The 17,771-nt window shown below is 37.5% G+C and overlaps 1 protein-coding gene across 4 annotated transcripts; it reads right to left on the bottom strand.

Annotated features, from left to right (window-relative positions):
- Positions 1-335: 335 nt before the first annotated feature.
- ZNF546 (zinc finger protein 546) lies at positions 336-17,747 on the bottom strand. 4 transcript variants are annotated; one of them, XM_067019743.1, is made up of 6 exons: positions 17,670-17,747; positions 16,854-16,929; positions 12,622-12,708; positions 11,162-11,288; positions 10,003-10,098; positions 336-9,136 (listed from the first exon to the last, which is right to left on the bottom strand). In XM_067019743.1, exons 3-6 carry the CDS (start codon positions 12,628-12,630, stop codon positions 7,023-7,025), a joined length of 2,346 nt encoding a protein of 781 aa, XP_066875844.1. In that variant the 5' UTR covers positions 12,631-12,708; positions 16,854-16,929; positions 17,670-17,747; the 3' UTR covers positions 336-7,022. The 4 variants fall into 4 exon arrangements, with proteins under 4 accessions (XP_066875844.1, XP_058901528.1, XP_066875843.1 ...); XM_059045545.2 differs by having other exon boundaries at positions 16,854-17,085; positions 17,670-17,743; XM_067019742.1 differs by lacking the exon at positions 17,670-17,747 and adding an exon at positions 17,633-17,661 and having other exon boundaries at positions 16,854-17,085.
- Positions 17,748-17,771: the final 24 nt, after the last annotated feature.

The following is a 17,771-nucleotide window of genomic DNA, read 5'->3' on the forward strand; positions in this document are numbered from 1 at the left end:
CTCCCACCCCTATATTTTCCCTCTCCCCCTCTCCCCACTGGTAACTAACCACTATTTTGTTCTCTATATCTGTGAGTCTGCTTCTTTTTTGTTGTACTCACTAGTTTGTTGTACTTTTTAGATTCAACATACAAATGATATCATATAGCATTTGTCTTTCTCTGACTTGTTTCACTTAGCGAAATCTCTTCAAAGAACTACCTGTTAGTTTCATTGATCTTTTATATTGTCTTTTGTCTCTATTTCAATTATTTTTACTCTGATCTTTATTATTTATTTCCTTCTACTAATTTTGGATTTTTTTTTTTTTTTTTTTTTTTTGCGGTACACGGGCCTCTTACTCTTGTGGCCTCTCCCGTTGCAGAGTACAGGCTCTGGACGCACAGGCTCAGTGGCCATGGCTCACGGGCCCAGCTGCTCTGTGGCATGTGGGATCTTCCCAGACCGGGGCACGAACCTATGTCCCCTGCATCGGCAGGTGGACTCTCAACCACTGCACCACCAGGGAAGCCCTAATTTTGGATTTTGATTGTTCTTCTTTTTCTAGTTTCTTTTGTGTAAGACTAGATTGACATTTTTGCTTCCTGAGGTAGGCTTGCATCACTATAAATTTCTCTCTTAGAACTGCATTTGCTATGTTTCACAGATTTTGGATTGTGTTTCCATTTTCATTTCTATCGAGGTATTTTTTGATTTCATCTTTGATTTCTTCAGTGACCCATTTTAGGAGAATATTGTTTAGCCTCCATGTGTTTGTGTTTATTTGCAGGTTTTTTTTCATGTATTCGACTTCTAGTGCTGTATCACTGTGGTTGGAAAAGACGCTTGGTGTGATTTCAGTATTCTTTATTGTGACATTTTGTGGTCTAGCATGTGATCTGCCCTGGAGAATGTTCCATGTGCACTTGAAAATAATGTGTATTCTGCTGCTTTTGGACGGAATGTTCTGTATATATCTATTAAGTTCGTATGCTTTAATGTGTCATTTAAGGCAATGTATCCTTATTGATTTCCTGTCTGGATGATCTCTTCAGTGGGGTGTTAAAGTCCCCTACTATTAATGTGCAAGCTTCAATTTCTCCCTTTATGTCTGTTAATATTTGCTTTATATATTTAGGTGCTCCTCTGTTGGTTACATATATATTAACAATTGTTACATCTCAGGTTGAATTGATCCCTTTATCAACATGTAATGTGCTTTGTCTCTTGTTACAATCTTTTTTAAAAAATTATATTTTTTGGCTGCTTTGGGTCTTCTTTGCTGCATGCAGCCTTTTTCTAGTTGCGGTGAGTGGAGGCTACTCTTCGTTGAGGTGTGTGGGCTTCTCATTGCAGTGGCGTCTCTTGTTGCAGAGCACAGGCTCTGGGGCACATGGGCTCAGTAGTTGTGGCTCGCAGGCTCTAGAGCACAGGCTCAGTAGTTGTGGTGCATGGGCTTGGTTGCTCCATGGCATGTGGGTTCTTCCCAGACCAGGGATCAAACCCGTGTTCCCTGCATTGGCAGGTGGATTCTTAACCACTGCACCACCAGGGAAGTCCCTCAATCTTGTTTTAAATTCTACTTTGTCTGATATAAGTATTGCTATCCCAGCTTTCTTTTCATTTCCATTTGCATGGAATAGCTTTTACTATCCCCTCGCCTTCAGTCTGTGTCCTTAGATCTGAAGTCTCATGTAGCAGCATTTATGGGTCTCGTTTTTGTATCCAGTTAGCCACTTTATGTCTTTTGATTGGAGCCTTTATTCCATTTACATTTAAAGTAATTGTTGATAGATACATACTTACTGCCATTTTGTTAATTGTTTTAGGGTTGTTTTTGTAGTTCTTTTTTTGTTCCTGTCTCCTTCTTTTGTTCTCTTCCCCTTGTAATTTGATGACTATCTTTAGTGTTGTGTTTGGATTCCTTTCCCTTTTTTCTCTGTATCTATTATATATTCTTGGTTTGTGGTTATGATGGGAACCTATCTATCATCTATCTATCTACCTACCTATCTTTCTATCATCTATCTATCTATAGGAATATATTGTCAATGATCGCTTATGTTCAAACACATTCTAACAATTCTGCCTTTTTAACACACTCCATGTTTAATTTTTTAACATCATATTTTACATCTTTTTGTTGTGTATCCCTTCACTAATTATTGTGGATATAGATGATTTTACTAGTTTTGTATTCTAACCTTCCAACTAGCTTTATAAGTGATTGATCTACCAAGTTTACTGTATGTTTGCCTTTGCCCATAAAGTTTTTCCTTTATACTTTTTATATTTCTGGTTCTGGTCTGTTTTGCTTAGGTCAGAATTTATAGTTGTTTATATCTATGATCCACCTGAATTTAAATTTTTGTATGCTGCTAGGTATAGGTTGAGGTTAACTTCCCTACCAAGTTTAGCCAGTTGTTCCAGCACCATTTGTTGAAAGAACTGTCCTTTCCCCCACTGAACTGCCTTGAAATTTTTAAGGAAAATCAAATGACTCTATAAGTGTAAATCTATTTATTGATTCTCTATTTTGTTCCACTTATCTGTTTATCATTATACCAATACCACATTGTCTTGATTATTCTAGCTGCATATTAAACCTTGAGTTCAGGTAGTATAAATCCCCCAGCATTGTTCCTCTTTTAAAATATTATCTAAGCATTCTTAAGTCCTTTGCATTTCCATATATGTTTTACAATCAACTTATTAGCATCTTCTACAAAAATGCCTGTTGGGATTTTGATTACCTTCCATTGAATGTACAGGTAAATTTGAGGAGAATTGCCTTTCATAATTTTGGGGTCTTCTCATCCATGATTATGGCATATCTTTCCATTTATTTAGGTATTCTCTAGCTTCCCTCAGCAAAACTGTATAATTTTTAAGCAGTAGTCCTGTATGCATTTTGTCAAACTTATTGCTATGTATTTTATGTTCTCTAAAAATGGAACTTTTCTCTTTTACAATTCATTTTCACTAGTTTGGTGTAATATAAAAATTCAATTTGGGGGCATATATTGTTGTTGAAACTATAAATATTTTCCACAAAGAAAACTCCAGGCTCAGATGGTTTCAATGGCAATTTGACCCAGAATTTAAGAAAGAAATAATGTGAATCTTACAATATTGCTTTCAGAATATAAAGAACACTTTCCATCTCACTCTATGACATCAACTTAACTGATAATAAAACCTGAGAAAGAGATCATAAGGAAAAAAAATTACAGATCAATATCAATAATAATCATACCCACAGAAATCTCCAAAAAACAATTAGCAAATGGAATTCAGCAATATATATATATAAAGGATAATACATCATGACCAAGTGGGGCATAAGCTAGGAACGCAAGGCTGGTATGACATTCTAAAATTAAAGCAATTCACCACATTAAAGATGGAGGGAAACCCAAAGATCATGTCAATAGTTGCTTTTTACGTATTTGACAAAATTCAACACTGTTCATGATAAAGCTCTAAGTTAGTAATGAAAAAATCTTTCACAATCTGATAAGGATATCCATGAAAATGAACAGCTAACATAACACTTTATGATAAAATATTGAATGCTTTTTCCCTAAGGTCAGAAACAAGGTCCATTCTGAGTGCTTCTTCAACACTGTCGTTGACTGTGCAATAAGACAATTGAAGGACATAAAAGGAAATGAAAATGAAAAAGGAATTATCTTTATATTGATATGTGTCTTGATTGTATTTATAGAAAACTCTAATTTATAAAAAAAATAAACCCTTCTAGAACTAAGTGAATTTATAGCAAGGATATCAAATACATAGTCAATATATAAAAATTCAACAGGGACTTCCCTGGCAGTCCAGTGATTAAGATGCTGCACTTCCAGTGCAGGGAGTGCAGGTTCGATCCCTGGTCAGGGAACTAAGATCCTGCATGCCAATCGGCATGTCCAAAAAATAGAAAACAAAATTCAGCATATTTTAGAGACAAGTTGTTTCTAATTTTTAAAGAACAGTTAATTTGGATTCTAAAGTCTTATCAAAGAAAAAGGAAACTATAATACTGCCTCACATATGATTACAGATGGAAAAATTCTAAGTAAGATATTACCAAATGTACTTCAGCAGTACGCAGAAATCACAGTATATGACCAGAATTGTTTAAAATTCAATTTTAAATAAAAACAAATCAATGCATCAATAAATTTATATCAAGGAACTAATAAAAACAAATCAATACGTCAGTAAATTTAAGGTGAGAAACATAAGATTATACCAATAAATAACAAAATGGCCTTGGACAAAATTCAGCAATCACTACCAAACAAAGTAGGTATCTTCTGGTCCCCTACAAATATTGAAGGAAATTATTTAGAGGCAACAAAGAGAATTTATCTCCAAATAGAGTGAACATTATGGTAAATGATTAAATGTTGGGAAATTTCCATTAAATTCAGAGAAATTGATGACTGCTATCACCATAATATTCAATTTTGTTCTGAACAGTCTATCTCAAAAAGAAAAGTAAATAACGTAATAAACATAAATATTAGAAAATAAATAAAACGTATTATTATACAGATTATATAATTTATAACCTAGAAATCTGTCTCATAAAAATAGAATGAGTGTTCAGTAGATACATAACTAATGCTATATTTAAGGTAGGAGAAAATAATTGCAAATGAACTATCCAGAATGCCATTCCAGTCAATTAGAAAACAAACAAACAACAGAACAATAATAATGGAGAAAGTCAAGAATTGGAAATTCAAAGTAAAGGAATAATGACCGGCCAAGAAACATGTCTGAAAAATTGTGCAACTGAAATTGAAATTTATGAAAATATTTATTAAAACATACCTAACATAAGGCTGTAGGAACACTCAATTTGATAGGAGTCTAAGAGAACAATTTGGCAATATCTAATAGAATTGGAAGTGTATGTGACCTATGATCAATGTAGCAATATCTAACATAACTGAAAGAATATATAATGTATGAGCAGTTCTACTTCCACATGTGTACAATTAAAGAAATTCCAGCTCACAGAAACCAATGGTCACAGACAAGGATATTCACTGAAGTATATCTGAAATAGTGAAAAATTGTTAAACACTAAAAAAGAAGAGAAGTTTTAAATATGTAATGGTATGTTCATATAAAAAACTAAACCAAATGGGTTTTTAATTTTGTAGAAAGTATCAGCCCTACATTCAGAGGGCAAGCAACTGACTGCAGAGGAAGAGATGTGAGCAGCAGAGAAATACATCATGCATTTCCTTTCTCAACATAGCTAAGCATCTGCCATGGTTATCTGGAGTGTCCATCTTTAGGGTCACTGTTTTTCAGTTATGGCAGCCTTGTTAGTGTGGGTTCACATCCCAAAGAAATTAGGTATTGTGAATGCGACTTCCTTAGTAAAGTTTAAGATACAGTAAGATAAACTAAGTTAAGCAAATTTTCTTTATTGTAGGCCTCTTAAGTCCTTTGCTAGCGTGATAATTAACATTTTTTTCTTAGAAGGGATTTAGTATTTAGAAGTTCATAAGTATCTGTGACCACAGAACGTTTTTCAAGTACCATTAAATACTACTGCTCCCAGAGACATTCTTTTAGATATGTTGGGTTAAGGCACTGCTTATCTATCTGTAATATTATAGATATGGTACTGCTGTTACTCTCCTTCAGTGTGAAGTTATATAGTGATTAAGTAGGAGGCGGCCTTTATTCTTAGGAGTTACATGATATATATAGAGAGGTGAAATGTTATAATGTCTATATTTATACTTAAATACCACAGCAAAAAATATGTCAAAAACTATACAGAAGCAAACCAAATATGACAACGTTTTAACAATCACTGAATCTAGAGAGGGCATACCAGTGTTCCCTGTACTATTATTTTTTTCCAAATGGACAGTGGCCTTTTCATTGTTAGTTTCTAATTTATCATGAATTTGGGGCAGAAAAAGAAGACTGTAACACGTCTGCTTTATGGATTATAAAAGAAAAAGCATTACAGCTCTCCAATTCTTCAAAAGCTTTCTCTCATAATCTCCATATCCATCAACTCTAGAGATTTCTTTCTCACATTAGTTTTCAGAAATGACTTCTGAATTTTAGAAGTGAAAGTTTATTTTACTAAACCTTATCCATAATTAATTATTAATTTAAGTAAACAAAATGAAAGGTAGTGGACAGTTTTTACAAATTCTTTATATTCACAGGGTCTTCCTCTCACATGAACTTACTAATATCACTAATAATATTTATTGAACAATGCTTTCCTAAAGGTTTTGTTTTTAATTAACATTTCGTCCTTACAAAAGTACTATTAGGTAGGTACTATCATCACTACTTTAAAACTGAGGCACAAAAAAAATTAAATAAAAATAGAATAAAATAAAATAAAGCACAGAGGGGAGTAGTGTCTTGCCAATACCACACAGGCAGGGGTGGAATTATGAGAACTATAGTGAAGATTGGCTATGGCTGGTCTTTTCCCACATCTGTTACATTAACAGAATTATTTTCTGTTACAATGCTATATAAAGTGTGGTCCATGTACTGATGCTGGTCCACAGGTTGTTTGCTTCTGGTCTGCAATGAGTTAAGGTAAAGACAACGAGAGCAAACATTTAGAGACATTTACAGAAAAATGACAGAGCTAATTTATGTCTGTTAAGTCCAATAATAAAAAATTGGGGGCTTTCATTTTATATATTTGTTTTTCTTTCAATTTCATGTATCTGGTAATCCAATTTCATTGTATCTTGTGAAAGTATTGGTCAACAACAATTTTGAGGGGGGAAGGGTGTACCCTTTATCTTGGTTTGAGATGTACTGCAGCAGTATCATTCTCTAAAGTTAACCAAGGCTCGGTGATGCTGTAATTTTTCAACTCTTTAAATCAATATATATAGTATAAAACTACTGCTGTTAAGTTTTGAGCATGAAGCAAAAGGGATTCCCATATGTTCCCTAAAAAGTAAAAACTTTCTTAAACCAATTATGAATTCTGTTGTTATAAAAGGCATTTTGTAAAGGCCACTATATCCTCTTTACATTATGAATGGGGGTTCCTCACTAATATGATTTCTCTGATGTAAAGTGAGTTGATCACTACGAATAAAGGCTTTCCCACATTCTTTACATTTATAGGGTTTCTCACCAGTATGAATTCTGTGATGTCGTGTAAGTTCTGATTTAACACTAAAGGCCTTCCCACATTCTTCACATTTATAGGGTTTCTCACCAGTATGAATTGTGTGATGTCGAGTAAGTTCTGCTTGAAGACGAAAGGCATCCCCACATTCTTTACACCCATAAGGCTTCTCACCAGTATGAAGTCTAAAATGTTGAGTAAGATGATATCGGCGACTAAAGGTCTTTCCACATTCCTTACATTCATACGGAATCTCACCAGTGTGAATTCTTTGATGTAAGGTAAGTTGATAACTACAAATAAAAGCATCCCCACATTCATTACATATGTAGGGTTTCTCACCAGTGTGGATTCTGTGATGCTGAGTAAGATGATAGTGCCGACTAAAGGCCTTTCCACATTCTTTACATTCGTAGGGTTTCTCACCAGTATGAATTCTGTGATGTTGAGTAAGATGATTGCTACGAATAAAGGCTTTCCCACATTCCTTACATTTATAGGGTTTTTCACCAGTATGAATTCTGTGATGCTGAGTAAGTTCTGTCTGAAAGCGAAAGGCCTTTCCACATTCTTTACATACATAGGGTTTTTCACCAGTATGAATTTTATAATGTTGAGTAAGATTGTAGCGACGACTAAAAATCTTCCCACATTCCTTGCACTCATAGGTGTTCTCATTGGTGTGAATTCGCTGGTGTGAAGTAAGTTGATTGCTACGAATAAAGGCCTTCCCACATTCCTTACATTCATAGGGCTTTTCACAAGTATGAATTCTGTGATGTCTGGTAAGTTCTGCTTGAAGACGAAAGGCCTTCCCACATTCTTTACATCCATAGGGTTTCTCACCAGTATGAATTCTGTAATGTTGAGTAAGATGATAGCGACTACTGAAGGTTTTCCCACATTCCTTACATTCATAGGGAATCTCACCAGTATGAACCCTCAGATGTAAAGTAAGTTGATAGCCACAAATAAAGGCCTTCCCACATTCCTTACATTCATAGGGTTTCTCTCCAGTATGAATTCTACAATGCCTAGTAAGTTCTGTTTGGAGACGAAAGGCTTTTCCACATTCTTTACATTCATAGGGTTTCTCACCCGTATGAATTCTATGATGTCGAGTAAGTTCTGCATGAAAACTAAAGGACTTACCACATTCTTTACATACATAGGGTTTGTCACCAGTATGAATTTTCTGATGTTGAACTAGGTATGAGCCATGACTGAAGGCCTTCCCACAGTCATTACATTTATAGGGTTTTACACCAGTATGAATTTTCTGATGTTGACTAATATGTCGTTGTACCCTAAAGGTCTTTCCACAAATCTTACATTCATAAGGCCTCTCACCAGTATGAATTCTTTGATGTTCAGTGAGCTGATAGTGAAGTCTAAAGGCCTTCCCACATTCTTTACATTCATAAGGTCTCTCCCCAGCATGAATTGTCTGATGTACTCTAAGGTCTCGAACACGACTAAAGGCCTTCCCACATTCATTACACTCATAGGGTTTCACACCAGAATGTATTCTCTGATGTTCAGTAAGATGATAATGAAGCCTAAAGGTCTTTCCACAATTGTTACATTCGTAGGGTCTCTCCCCACCATGAATTGTCTGATGTACTCTAAGGTCCCCTACACGACAAAAAGCTTTCCCACATTCCTTACATTTATAGGGTCTCTCACCAGTATGAATTCTCAGATGTTGAATAAGGTATGACTGTTGTCTAAAGGCCTTCTTACATTCCTTACATTCATATGATTTCTCTCTAGCATGAATTTTCTGATGCAGAAGAAGAGGTATATGTTTTTGGATTATCATTTGACTAGCACATCTCATTTGATGTCCTTGTCTCTCAAACTCATGTTTACACTGCAAATCATTTCTGAAAATGGTATCCTCATGGACGTAAGTTTTACTTTTGTCCACTCTCTGCAACTGAAACAGATATATTTCACAAATATCCTTTTCTGGAAATAACTTCTTGGTGACATACTTAGACTCCAAATCTGAAAAAAAAAAAAAAAAAAACCGAGAAGGAAACAAATGCTGTGATGTGATTTTTCTATGTTGGGGTGGAATAAGGAACTGCATCTCATAGTTGAAATAAAAGACAAACTAAAAACAATACACATTAGATGAAAAGGTTTAGGGCAGGGGTCTGCAAACTTTTTCTGTAAAGAGCCAGAGAGTAAAAAGTTTAGGCTTCGTAGGGCATGTGGTCTTTGTCACAATTATTCAGCTCTGCTCTTATAGCTCAAAGGCAGCCACAGACAGTATGTAATTGAATAAGTGTAGGTATACTATAATACCACTTTATTTACAGATACTGAAATTTGAATTTCAAAAATTTTTATGTTTCACAAAATATTCTTCTTCTGATTTTTTTCAGCCACTAAAAATGTAAAAACCAGTTTTAGCCTGTGAGCCATACAAAAGCAGATGGTGAACTATTTGGCCCCTGGGCCTAAGTTTGCTGGATCCTGATTTAGAGAACTCTAAGTTGTAATGCAATTTGAAAGAAGGCAAAAGACTTAATGATGTGACTCTAAAAGAGGGTAAAATAAGTGATTAGAAGAACAAGTTAAGTCAGTGGTCCTCCTACTTAGGATGGATGTAGGGGAGTTCCTTACATATACTGCTCTTCAGGCACTGACCCAGACAAGCAGAATCAAAATCTATAGAAACAAGTCCTATATATGGGAGCTCATGTTGAGTGGATTTGAATGTTTTCCCAGATTACAGGCCTTTTCCCCACAGGCCTTGGGCCTTTGAAAGGAGCTTTCCAAACAACATCTTAGGGCCATGCCTCTCCCTGACCCAAAGGGCTCTAACTTGTGACGGCATACCCCTCGCCTGATTTACCATCACTGACCTGTGTACCAGCTTCTTGTTCCTTCTCTCATTACCATCCAGGGCTCTTTCTCTTGCTCCAATAAAGTAATCACATCTGGCTTAGGAGAGGAACATCCTGCTCACAGGAAAGAAATGCCACACGACTTAGAACAAACAAACAAAAAACCGTAAGTTCAAAATGACTTAATTTAGACTTGGTTACATTTATATTAAATTGTAGGTCAAAATAGTATTTGATAAAATGAAAAAAGGCCATTGAAGAATATTGACATTTACATGGACTCATGGTCATAGGACTAAAGAGGCCAGATAGGGGAGGGAAAAGGTCTGCTCTGCTTTTAAAGGCAGTATAGAGAGGGGTTGAGGACACAGACTCTGGAGCCCTATGGTCTGGGTTCAGATCCTCTGTCACCCACCAGCTGTTATTCCTTCTGTGTATTATGCTTTTATCAATGTAAATGGGCCTAATATTACCTACTTCATAGGGCTCTTGTGAGAATTAAACGAATTAATATATGTAAGGGCTTGCAAGGATGCCTAACATGTAGTATTATTTTTGTTGTTGTTCTTATTATTTTGTTTATGTAAAAGAAAAATACTGTTTCCTAAAACACTTCCGAGTTCTTCCTCAGAATTCTTTCAATAGAAAATGCAAAATTCACAGACTAGAATTTTCAGGCACAAAGTAGGTTGAAGAGAATATGTGTTTTCTCAGATGGGATATGTTTGCTTGAATTTTAAATGGATATTGTTAACCCAGTTCACCACTATATAAAATGTAGAGGTTCATCTGATCACAAAAATACAAAACCCTGACACTAGCTAATCTCTTTTCAAGTGAGTCAGACATGAACACAGAGCAGCTACAGGAATTCTGAGCATACCCATTATATGACACCTGGCTTCTCTGAAAATGTCTTTGGACTCAAATCTAGGACTAATTTAGAAAAACAGACAATTATAGGAAGGCCAGAGGGAAGAGAGAAGGTCACTGCAGGATGGAGAAGATGATGCTTAACCAAGTACCTATTTCTAACCCAATAATGCTCAAACCATTTCTTTCAAAATAGGGGGCAGACATTCAGCTGGTGTCTTAAAACAGAGCTCTAAAATTCAACAACGGGGAAAACGGATATTCCAGAAAACAGATTGTCAGTTATTTGCACAGATATCCTTACCCAATGAGACCAAGTTGCTGTAGTTCTCCAACATCACATCCCTGTACAAGGCCCTCTGAACAGGGTCCAGGCACTCCCATTCCTCCTGGGAGAGGTCTATGGCCACGTCCCTGAATGACAAGGACATCTGAAATGACAGACCCATGTATCATAAACAATGTTTTAAATGTATTTTCAAGATGGAAAACTGCTTTGCAAGAAAGAGGCAAGGATATAGCAAGCAGTAAAGTGAGGTTCAAGCCCATGGTATGTAGGGAAGAATAAGAAAATCAGTGATTTCTAAAGTGGAGTGCCTATATGCTTTTAAAGAATACAGTTGGTACAAACAGAATGTCCTGTATACCATGGGATGAATGAATGCATAAAATAATCAAAGGTTCCCAATGAAATGAAATCCTATAAATAAGCACAGTGCCCTTCACGTGCCTGCTGTTTAAGTTCTGAATAAATGTGAGTTCCATTCCCTTTTCCCTTCAAGGAATTTTTTTTTAAGGAATTTTTTAAAAATGAAGGAATGAATTGTTTTTCCCCAAAAGTACTCTAAAATCTCTATCTTAGAAAATAGGACGTGATTGACATTTGATTTCCTTAAAACTCAGGTTCACCATTATGCAAGAAAGTGTCATAAGCATTTTTCCTTGTTATAACAAGTGACAAACTCTTTAGTTAATTTATTTACCGGCTGGCTAATCATCCATCTTGTGGATATATCAGACTAATCCTTCTGTCATAGTTAGGCATTTATTTTGGACAAGATGTCTAAGGTCTTCCCCAGTCCCATTAGCCTTTCTTCATTGCCCATTAGGGATCTGGAGGGTCTTCCTACCCGCTACCACCATCCCTCAGGAACACTTGTCTTGATCCTGAGCTGGAGGATGCTGATGTAGGATGATCCACAATGACACTGATGTCACTAGAGACCAGCACATCCTCCTCAACCACAAAATTGACTTTTGTCCTGTTATTCATCCCTCTGGGGACCCCCTGGATAGATCCCTGATATCCCCACATGCAGGCCTCAGTCACACTCCAGTCTAGCCCTGTAAGTTTCTCAGGGTATGGGATCTCATCACATGCAGAACACTCAACACTAAATTCCATCTTATCAACCTGTAAAACTCAGGAGTCTAATGGACCATCATCTCTGTGTCATAGAATCATGACTCTAACAAGGGAAGTTCAAATATCTCCTTCAAGCAACTTCATCCATCACTGCTCCATCAATGCTCCTGAGAGGGACTGGGCACTTGGAGAGGTGATGAATAGGTGAACACAGGTGAGAGAGAAGAGGGGCAAAGGAAGAGGCCACTAGTCTGTATGACACCATCCTTCACTGTGATCAGAGCAACTGGGTGCAGCTTCAGCAATCAGGTTGTCTTAGGAAGGAAGTCTCAGGATAATAAAAATGATCACAGGAATTCAAAACCACAACATCTCAAGGAGGATAAACGTGAACTTACATGGGCCATGGTTGTAGAACCGCAAGAACTTGTTCTCCTCTTTGGGCTTCCTCCACTCGAAAAGCACAGAGTCCAGAGAAGCCAGGACTGGGGGAGGAACAGGAAGCTTTGAGACCAGGCATGTCTCAAAGAAATCCCCAAATGACTTAAGTTAATATGATCCTGTTTTGCCTTCTTTCTACTTCCACACCACAGTGCCCCACATACGAATCAGGAGAGATAAGAGGGAGCTTGGATGAAGCCAAACCCTTCCTATACCACAGGGAACCAACCACAGGGAACCAGTTGCACAAGTGTAGACACAGAGCAGAGGCCTCCTGCATGAAGCCAGACCAGGCACTCTAGCAGAAGGGTCTCTAGTCCACCCCAGTTTCTGATGATGTTGATCTGTAGCTGTTCCATTAGTCTCACTTTGAATCTAACATCATTAGAAAAAAACCTGTAAGTTATGAAGTTGTGGGATCCAACATGATAGCCACATATGGCTATTTAAATCAAATCAAAATTTTAAATTAAGTAAAATTAAATAGAATTAAAAGTTCAGTGTCTCAGTTGCACCAGCCACATTTCATGTGCTTGATAGCTTCATGTGGCTACTAGCTACCATTTGGAGAATGTAAATACAGAACATATCCATCACCACAGAAAGTTCTACTGGACAGAGCTGGTATGAATCATACAGCCTAAATTCCATTTTTTACCGTAGAGTTCCTCTGAACTCAGAATAATTTGGTCAAAACCTGACAGAGGTTGCTAGAGATATAATATCTCCTTCCTATGAATTCCCAAGGCATGTGACCTGAACTTCTCTAGTGGCTTTATTACCTGCTATCTCATGCTTATTCTGTCTACTCTGATTTTATATTATTTGCTGTGTAACAAGAAACTTAAGGGATAGTAACTATGTTTCAGTGCTTGTATTCCTCTAACTACCATCATGAGATTCAGCATACTGTGAGCCCTTATGTCTGTTATTTGACCAAAATTCCATTTTTGGCACTTTTTCTTAGCACACTAAGATACATGCACGAGATGTTTATCATATAACAACTTAGAGTAACCAACTGTTAGAAAAATAAATAGCTATAGGAGGCAACAGGTTACATAACTTATGGTCAGTTATCATGGGCACACTAGGCCTTATTAATGTTGGAGAAAGATATTCATGATGAATTACTGACTGATACAGGCAAATTTAAAAATTATAGGGAATTCCCTAGCGGTCCAGTGGTTGGGACTCTGCGCTTTCACTGCCGAGGGCCCAGGTTCAATCCCTGGTCAGGGAACTAAGATTCAGCAAGCAGCACAACGCGGCCAAAAAACAAAACAAAACAAAAAAGTATGTAAAATGAAGGGAGGGATTATAATGTCATTCATAAATACAGACTCTGTTGTCAGACTTCCAGAATGTGAGTCCTAGTCTGACAACTACCAACTTTTCAGTTAGTTTATTGATAAACCAGGGATAAGAATAGCATCTACCTCCTACAGTTGTCATGAAGGTTGGGATATTACATAGACACCACTTAATGACATATAATTACTAAATAAAAGTTAGATAGTATTGTTATTAGATAAAATTATTTTCTACTTTCTTTTTTAATAGTAAAATTTGAGTCTCGTGCCCACTCTTTTTAATAATGACATTTTAAATATTTTAGAGGCAAGGCTTGGAAGTGCTAACCAAATCTCTCCTCATCCCTGCAGCTACCAAAGAAGAGACACCATTCTTCAACATAAAGCTAAAGTAAAGAACCTAATAAGGTATTAAATGGAGAACATTAATAAGAGGTTCAATCTTACTCTCCTGTCCTATATAAAGATTTACATGAATATTTAAAGTTATTACCATCTTATTCTGTTTTCTACTATTATAAATCTGTCTTCTAAAATGTTATTTGCATTAAAAGATACTTGGACTGGAGAGGGTATTGCTATGTCCTGTGGAAGCAACTTTAAAAATCTAAAAAAAGCGTAATCTGAAGGTTATCTGACTTGATAAATTATTCCATAATAATTACTCTGAATTGATTTATATAACCCTAAAAGGCATAAGTCTGGAGGTATAAATACTTGGAAGGTTTGTCAAACTAGAGGGGTTCATTGGCACTTTCCTCTTCTTTCTATATTCAGGGAGGTATAAGAAACCTATGGTAGAATTACTTTTTCTAAATAGGAGTTGGGGAGTCTGTGTCCTTTGAATGTTCAATTAGAATAATTTCTATTCTGTGCACGCGCACACACACACACACACAAAGATATACAGCTGGAGAGAAAAATATTTTTCTAAAATAAACCTCCCTGAAAAGAATTTGAAAAAGAATAGATACATGTATATATGCATAACTGAATCACTTTGCTATACACCTGAAACACATTGTTAATCAACTATACACCAGTGTAAAATTAAAAGTTTAAAAAAAGAAGTTATGAGTTTGGGTTCAAAACTTCAATTCTACTAGCTGGGATCTAAATATTTTGGAACTCACTACAATTGGCTAAGGGAGAACTAAGAATGTCATTACCTAAGAAAAGACTTCTAGTAGAATTCTAATAAATCTGGCTCAACAAATCACTCCTCATGGAATATTTGTTGCTTATTACTACAAGTTTTGTTGTCACTTTGATCTGAATGAGATGTTCCAAAATACAATTCAAAAAGCATAGTATAAAAAAAAAAAACCTCCCCAAAGTATTAATAGTGGTGCTGGGGCTATTTAACTTTCTTTTTTATAAGTCCCTCATGTAATATAATTGAATAACTGATTCTTTTTGCAAAAAATGAGCATTAATTCCATAATCTTAAGTATACAATAAATCTATATCCAATTTTAAAATATTTGAAAATTCTTGGAAGCAAATCTGTGTGGGAATAGTAAGGGAATAGTAAGGGAATCAGTGTGACCATTATAATAAGGCCTACCAATTCTTGAACATTCTTCTTCAATACAATAAGAACTTTTTTTTTTTTTTTAAACATTTTTGGTGATTTACCCAATGACCCCATGATAGCCTTTCTTACAGTAACACATTTTAGTTTTCAGCATTTATTTATTTATTTATTTATTTAATTTATTTATTTTGCGGTGCACGGGCTTCTCACTGTTGTGGCCTCTCCTGTTGCGGAGCACAGGCTCCGGACGCGCAGACTCAGCAGCCTTTGCTCACGGGCCCAGTCGCTCCGCGGCATGCGGGATCCTCCCGGACCGGGGCACGAACCCGTGTCCCCTGCATCGGCAGGCGGACCCCCAACCACTGCGCCACCAGGGAAGCCCCAAGAACTTTTTACTGACAAAATTCTCCTCTGAATGGACATGTCAGGTGAGGGGGCATCTGCAGACTAAATAAGAAAATTTGGGCAAAGCAGACAGAACAGTGTTTGGTTCTTTTTCTCTTTCTCCACTGAATAATCAACTGAAATATCGCTTTGGATATAACCCTTGTAAAATGTCTCTGAATTCCAATAATAGTGAATGACATTCATATAAAATTTAAAATTTGAGTATTATCGTTCATCACAATGAATATTACTTTACTCATATGTACATTTTTTTCCTTTTGATAAACTCCTTATAAACATAAATCTCAACCCACTGATTCCTTGGAAGAAACCCTTGACCATGATGATACAGATTTCCACGCTCAGACTTCCAATCACATTCCTGCTCCTAAACACCTTAAAAAACAGATGCCGTGTCATTTACTTACTGACACCAGTCAGACTACCTCTGATCTTGCCTTACTTTTAAACTTAGGTTCTGGGGCTTCCCTGGTGGCACAGTGGTTGAGAATCCGCCTGCCGATGCAGGGGACACGGGTTCGTGCCCCGGTCTGGGAAGATCCCACGTGCCGCAGAGCGGCTGGGCCCGTGAACCATGGCCACTGAGCCTGTGCGTTCGGAGCCTGTGCTCCGCAATGGGAGAGGCCACAACAGTGAGAGGCCCGCGTACCACAAAATAATAAAAAATAAAAATAAGTTCTGCAGAAGATCAATGATGTGATCCCACTTAAATATTAATCTCAGTAAAACAAAGCTTTATCTTTAAACTCCAGGATATATATTTCTTACTATTATAAAAAGTGAGTGAGAGAGGGCCACCTGCACGGCCCCTCACTCACTGGGAAGGAAGGCCTAGAACAGGCCACTGGACATTTCATGAAAAGAAAAGCAAATGCTTCCATGTACTAAAAACAAAGATGCATTTATGAACAAAGAGGAAGTAGAAGCTCACCTGATCTGTACTTTTAGATGTGCAACAACAATTTTCCTCTCCTGCTCAGGATACTTCTTGGGGGAGAATGGCGGGACTGGGGAAGAAGGAAATCATGAGACCTTTTTCAGGCCTTTCTTAGAGCACAGAGAGACGGAGAAGTCCCCTCCAGGGCCACATCAGCTCCGACCTCACACATACGACCAGATGAGACAGGGAGGCTGGAACCTGTCTTTGAAATCACAGCCGATTCCTAGAGTCAGAGATATGGGAAAGCTGTGGTTCTGAAAAATGTAGCAGCACCCACAGCGCCTCCAAGTAGGAACCCCTCCCAATATTTCGAGCCAGGAGTTTGTCTTGGAGACACTTTTAGCTCTAAACGTCCCATACCAAGCCCAGGACCGTGTCTTCTTGCTTTCTGGGGATCTTCATTCTAGGGTTCAATATTTGACTTCCTCTTGGGAAAGTCTGTACAGACACCCGGGCTGTGAGGGAAGTAAAGGTAAAGCAGCAGGAGCGTGGGTCAGTCACACACACCGCTGAGCCAAGCACCAGTATCAGAATGACAACCGCGCCCACCGACAGGAGGCCCAACTTGGTTCTGGAAAGCGCGCGCGCACACGCACACACACACGCGCGCACACACACACATAGCCTGTCACGATTAGTCACACAATCCCCCCTTTCTCATCTCATTCCAGTACAGGCCTGAGGCTGCGGGCACGATTCGCTCTGGGCTCCTCACTCTGGGCTACGCTCCATCCCTTTCCCTACCCCAGACGAGTCCTTCTCCGCCTCACCTAGCACCAACTTCTGCCCAGGTTTCGACTAACTCACCCGCGGTGGCTGAAACACCCAGTACGCACGGCTAGAGGCCCTCCGGGTGGAAGTTTACACCACCCCTTGGGGCTTCTGGGAAATGTAGTCCACAGCCGGAAG

Source organism: Kogia breviceps, chromosome 18 (assembly GCF_026419965.1).
Source record: "Kogia breviceps isolate mKogBre1 chromosome 18, mKogBre1 haplotype 1, whole genome shotgun sequence".
Lineage (NCBI taxonomy): Eukaryota > Metazoa > Chordata > Mammalia > Artiodactyla > Physeteridae > Kogia > Kogia breviceps.

Bases quoted from the DNA above. Each gene is read 5' to 3' on its own strand.
- ZNF546 (XM_059045543.2), bottom strand. From the start codon at position 11,306: ATGGGTCTGTCATTTCAGATGTCCTTGTCATTCAGGGACGTGGCCATA. The intron at 10,099-11,161 runs GTAAGGATATCT...TCCTGTGAGCAG, and splicing joins CAGCAACTTGGTCTCATTGG to GATGTTCCTCTCCTAAGCCA. The intron at 9,137-10,002 runs GTCAGTGATGGT...TTTTTTTTTCAG, and splicing joins AACAAGAAGCTGGTACACAG to ATTTGGAGTCTAAGTATGTC.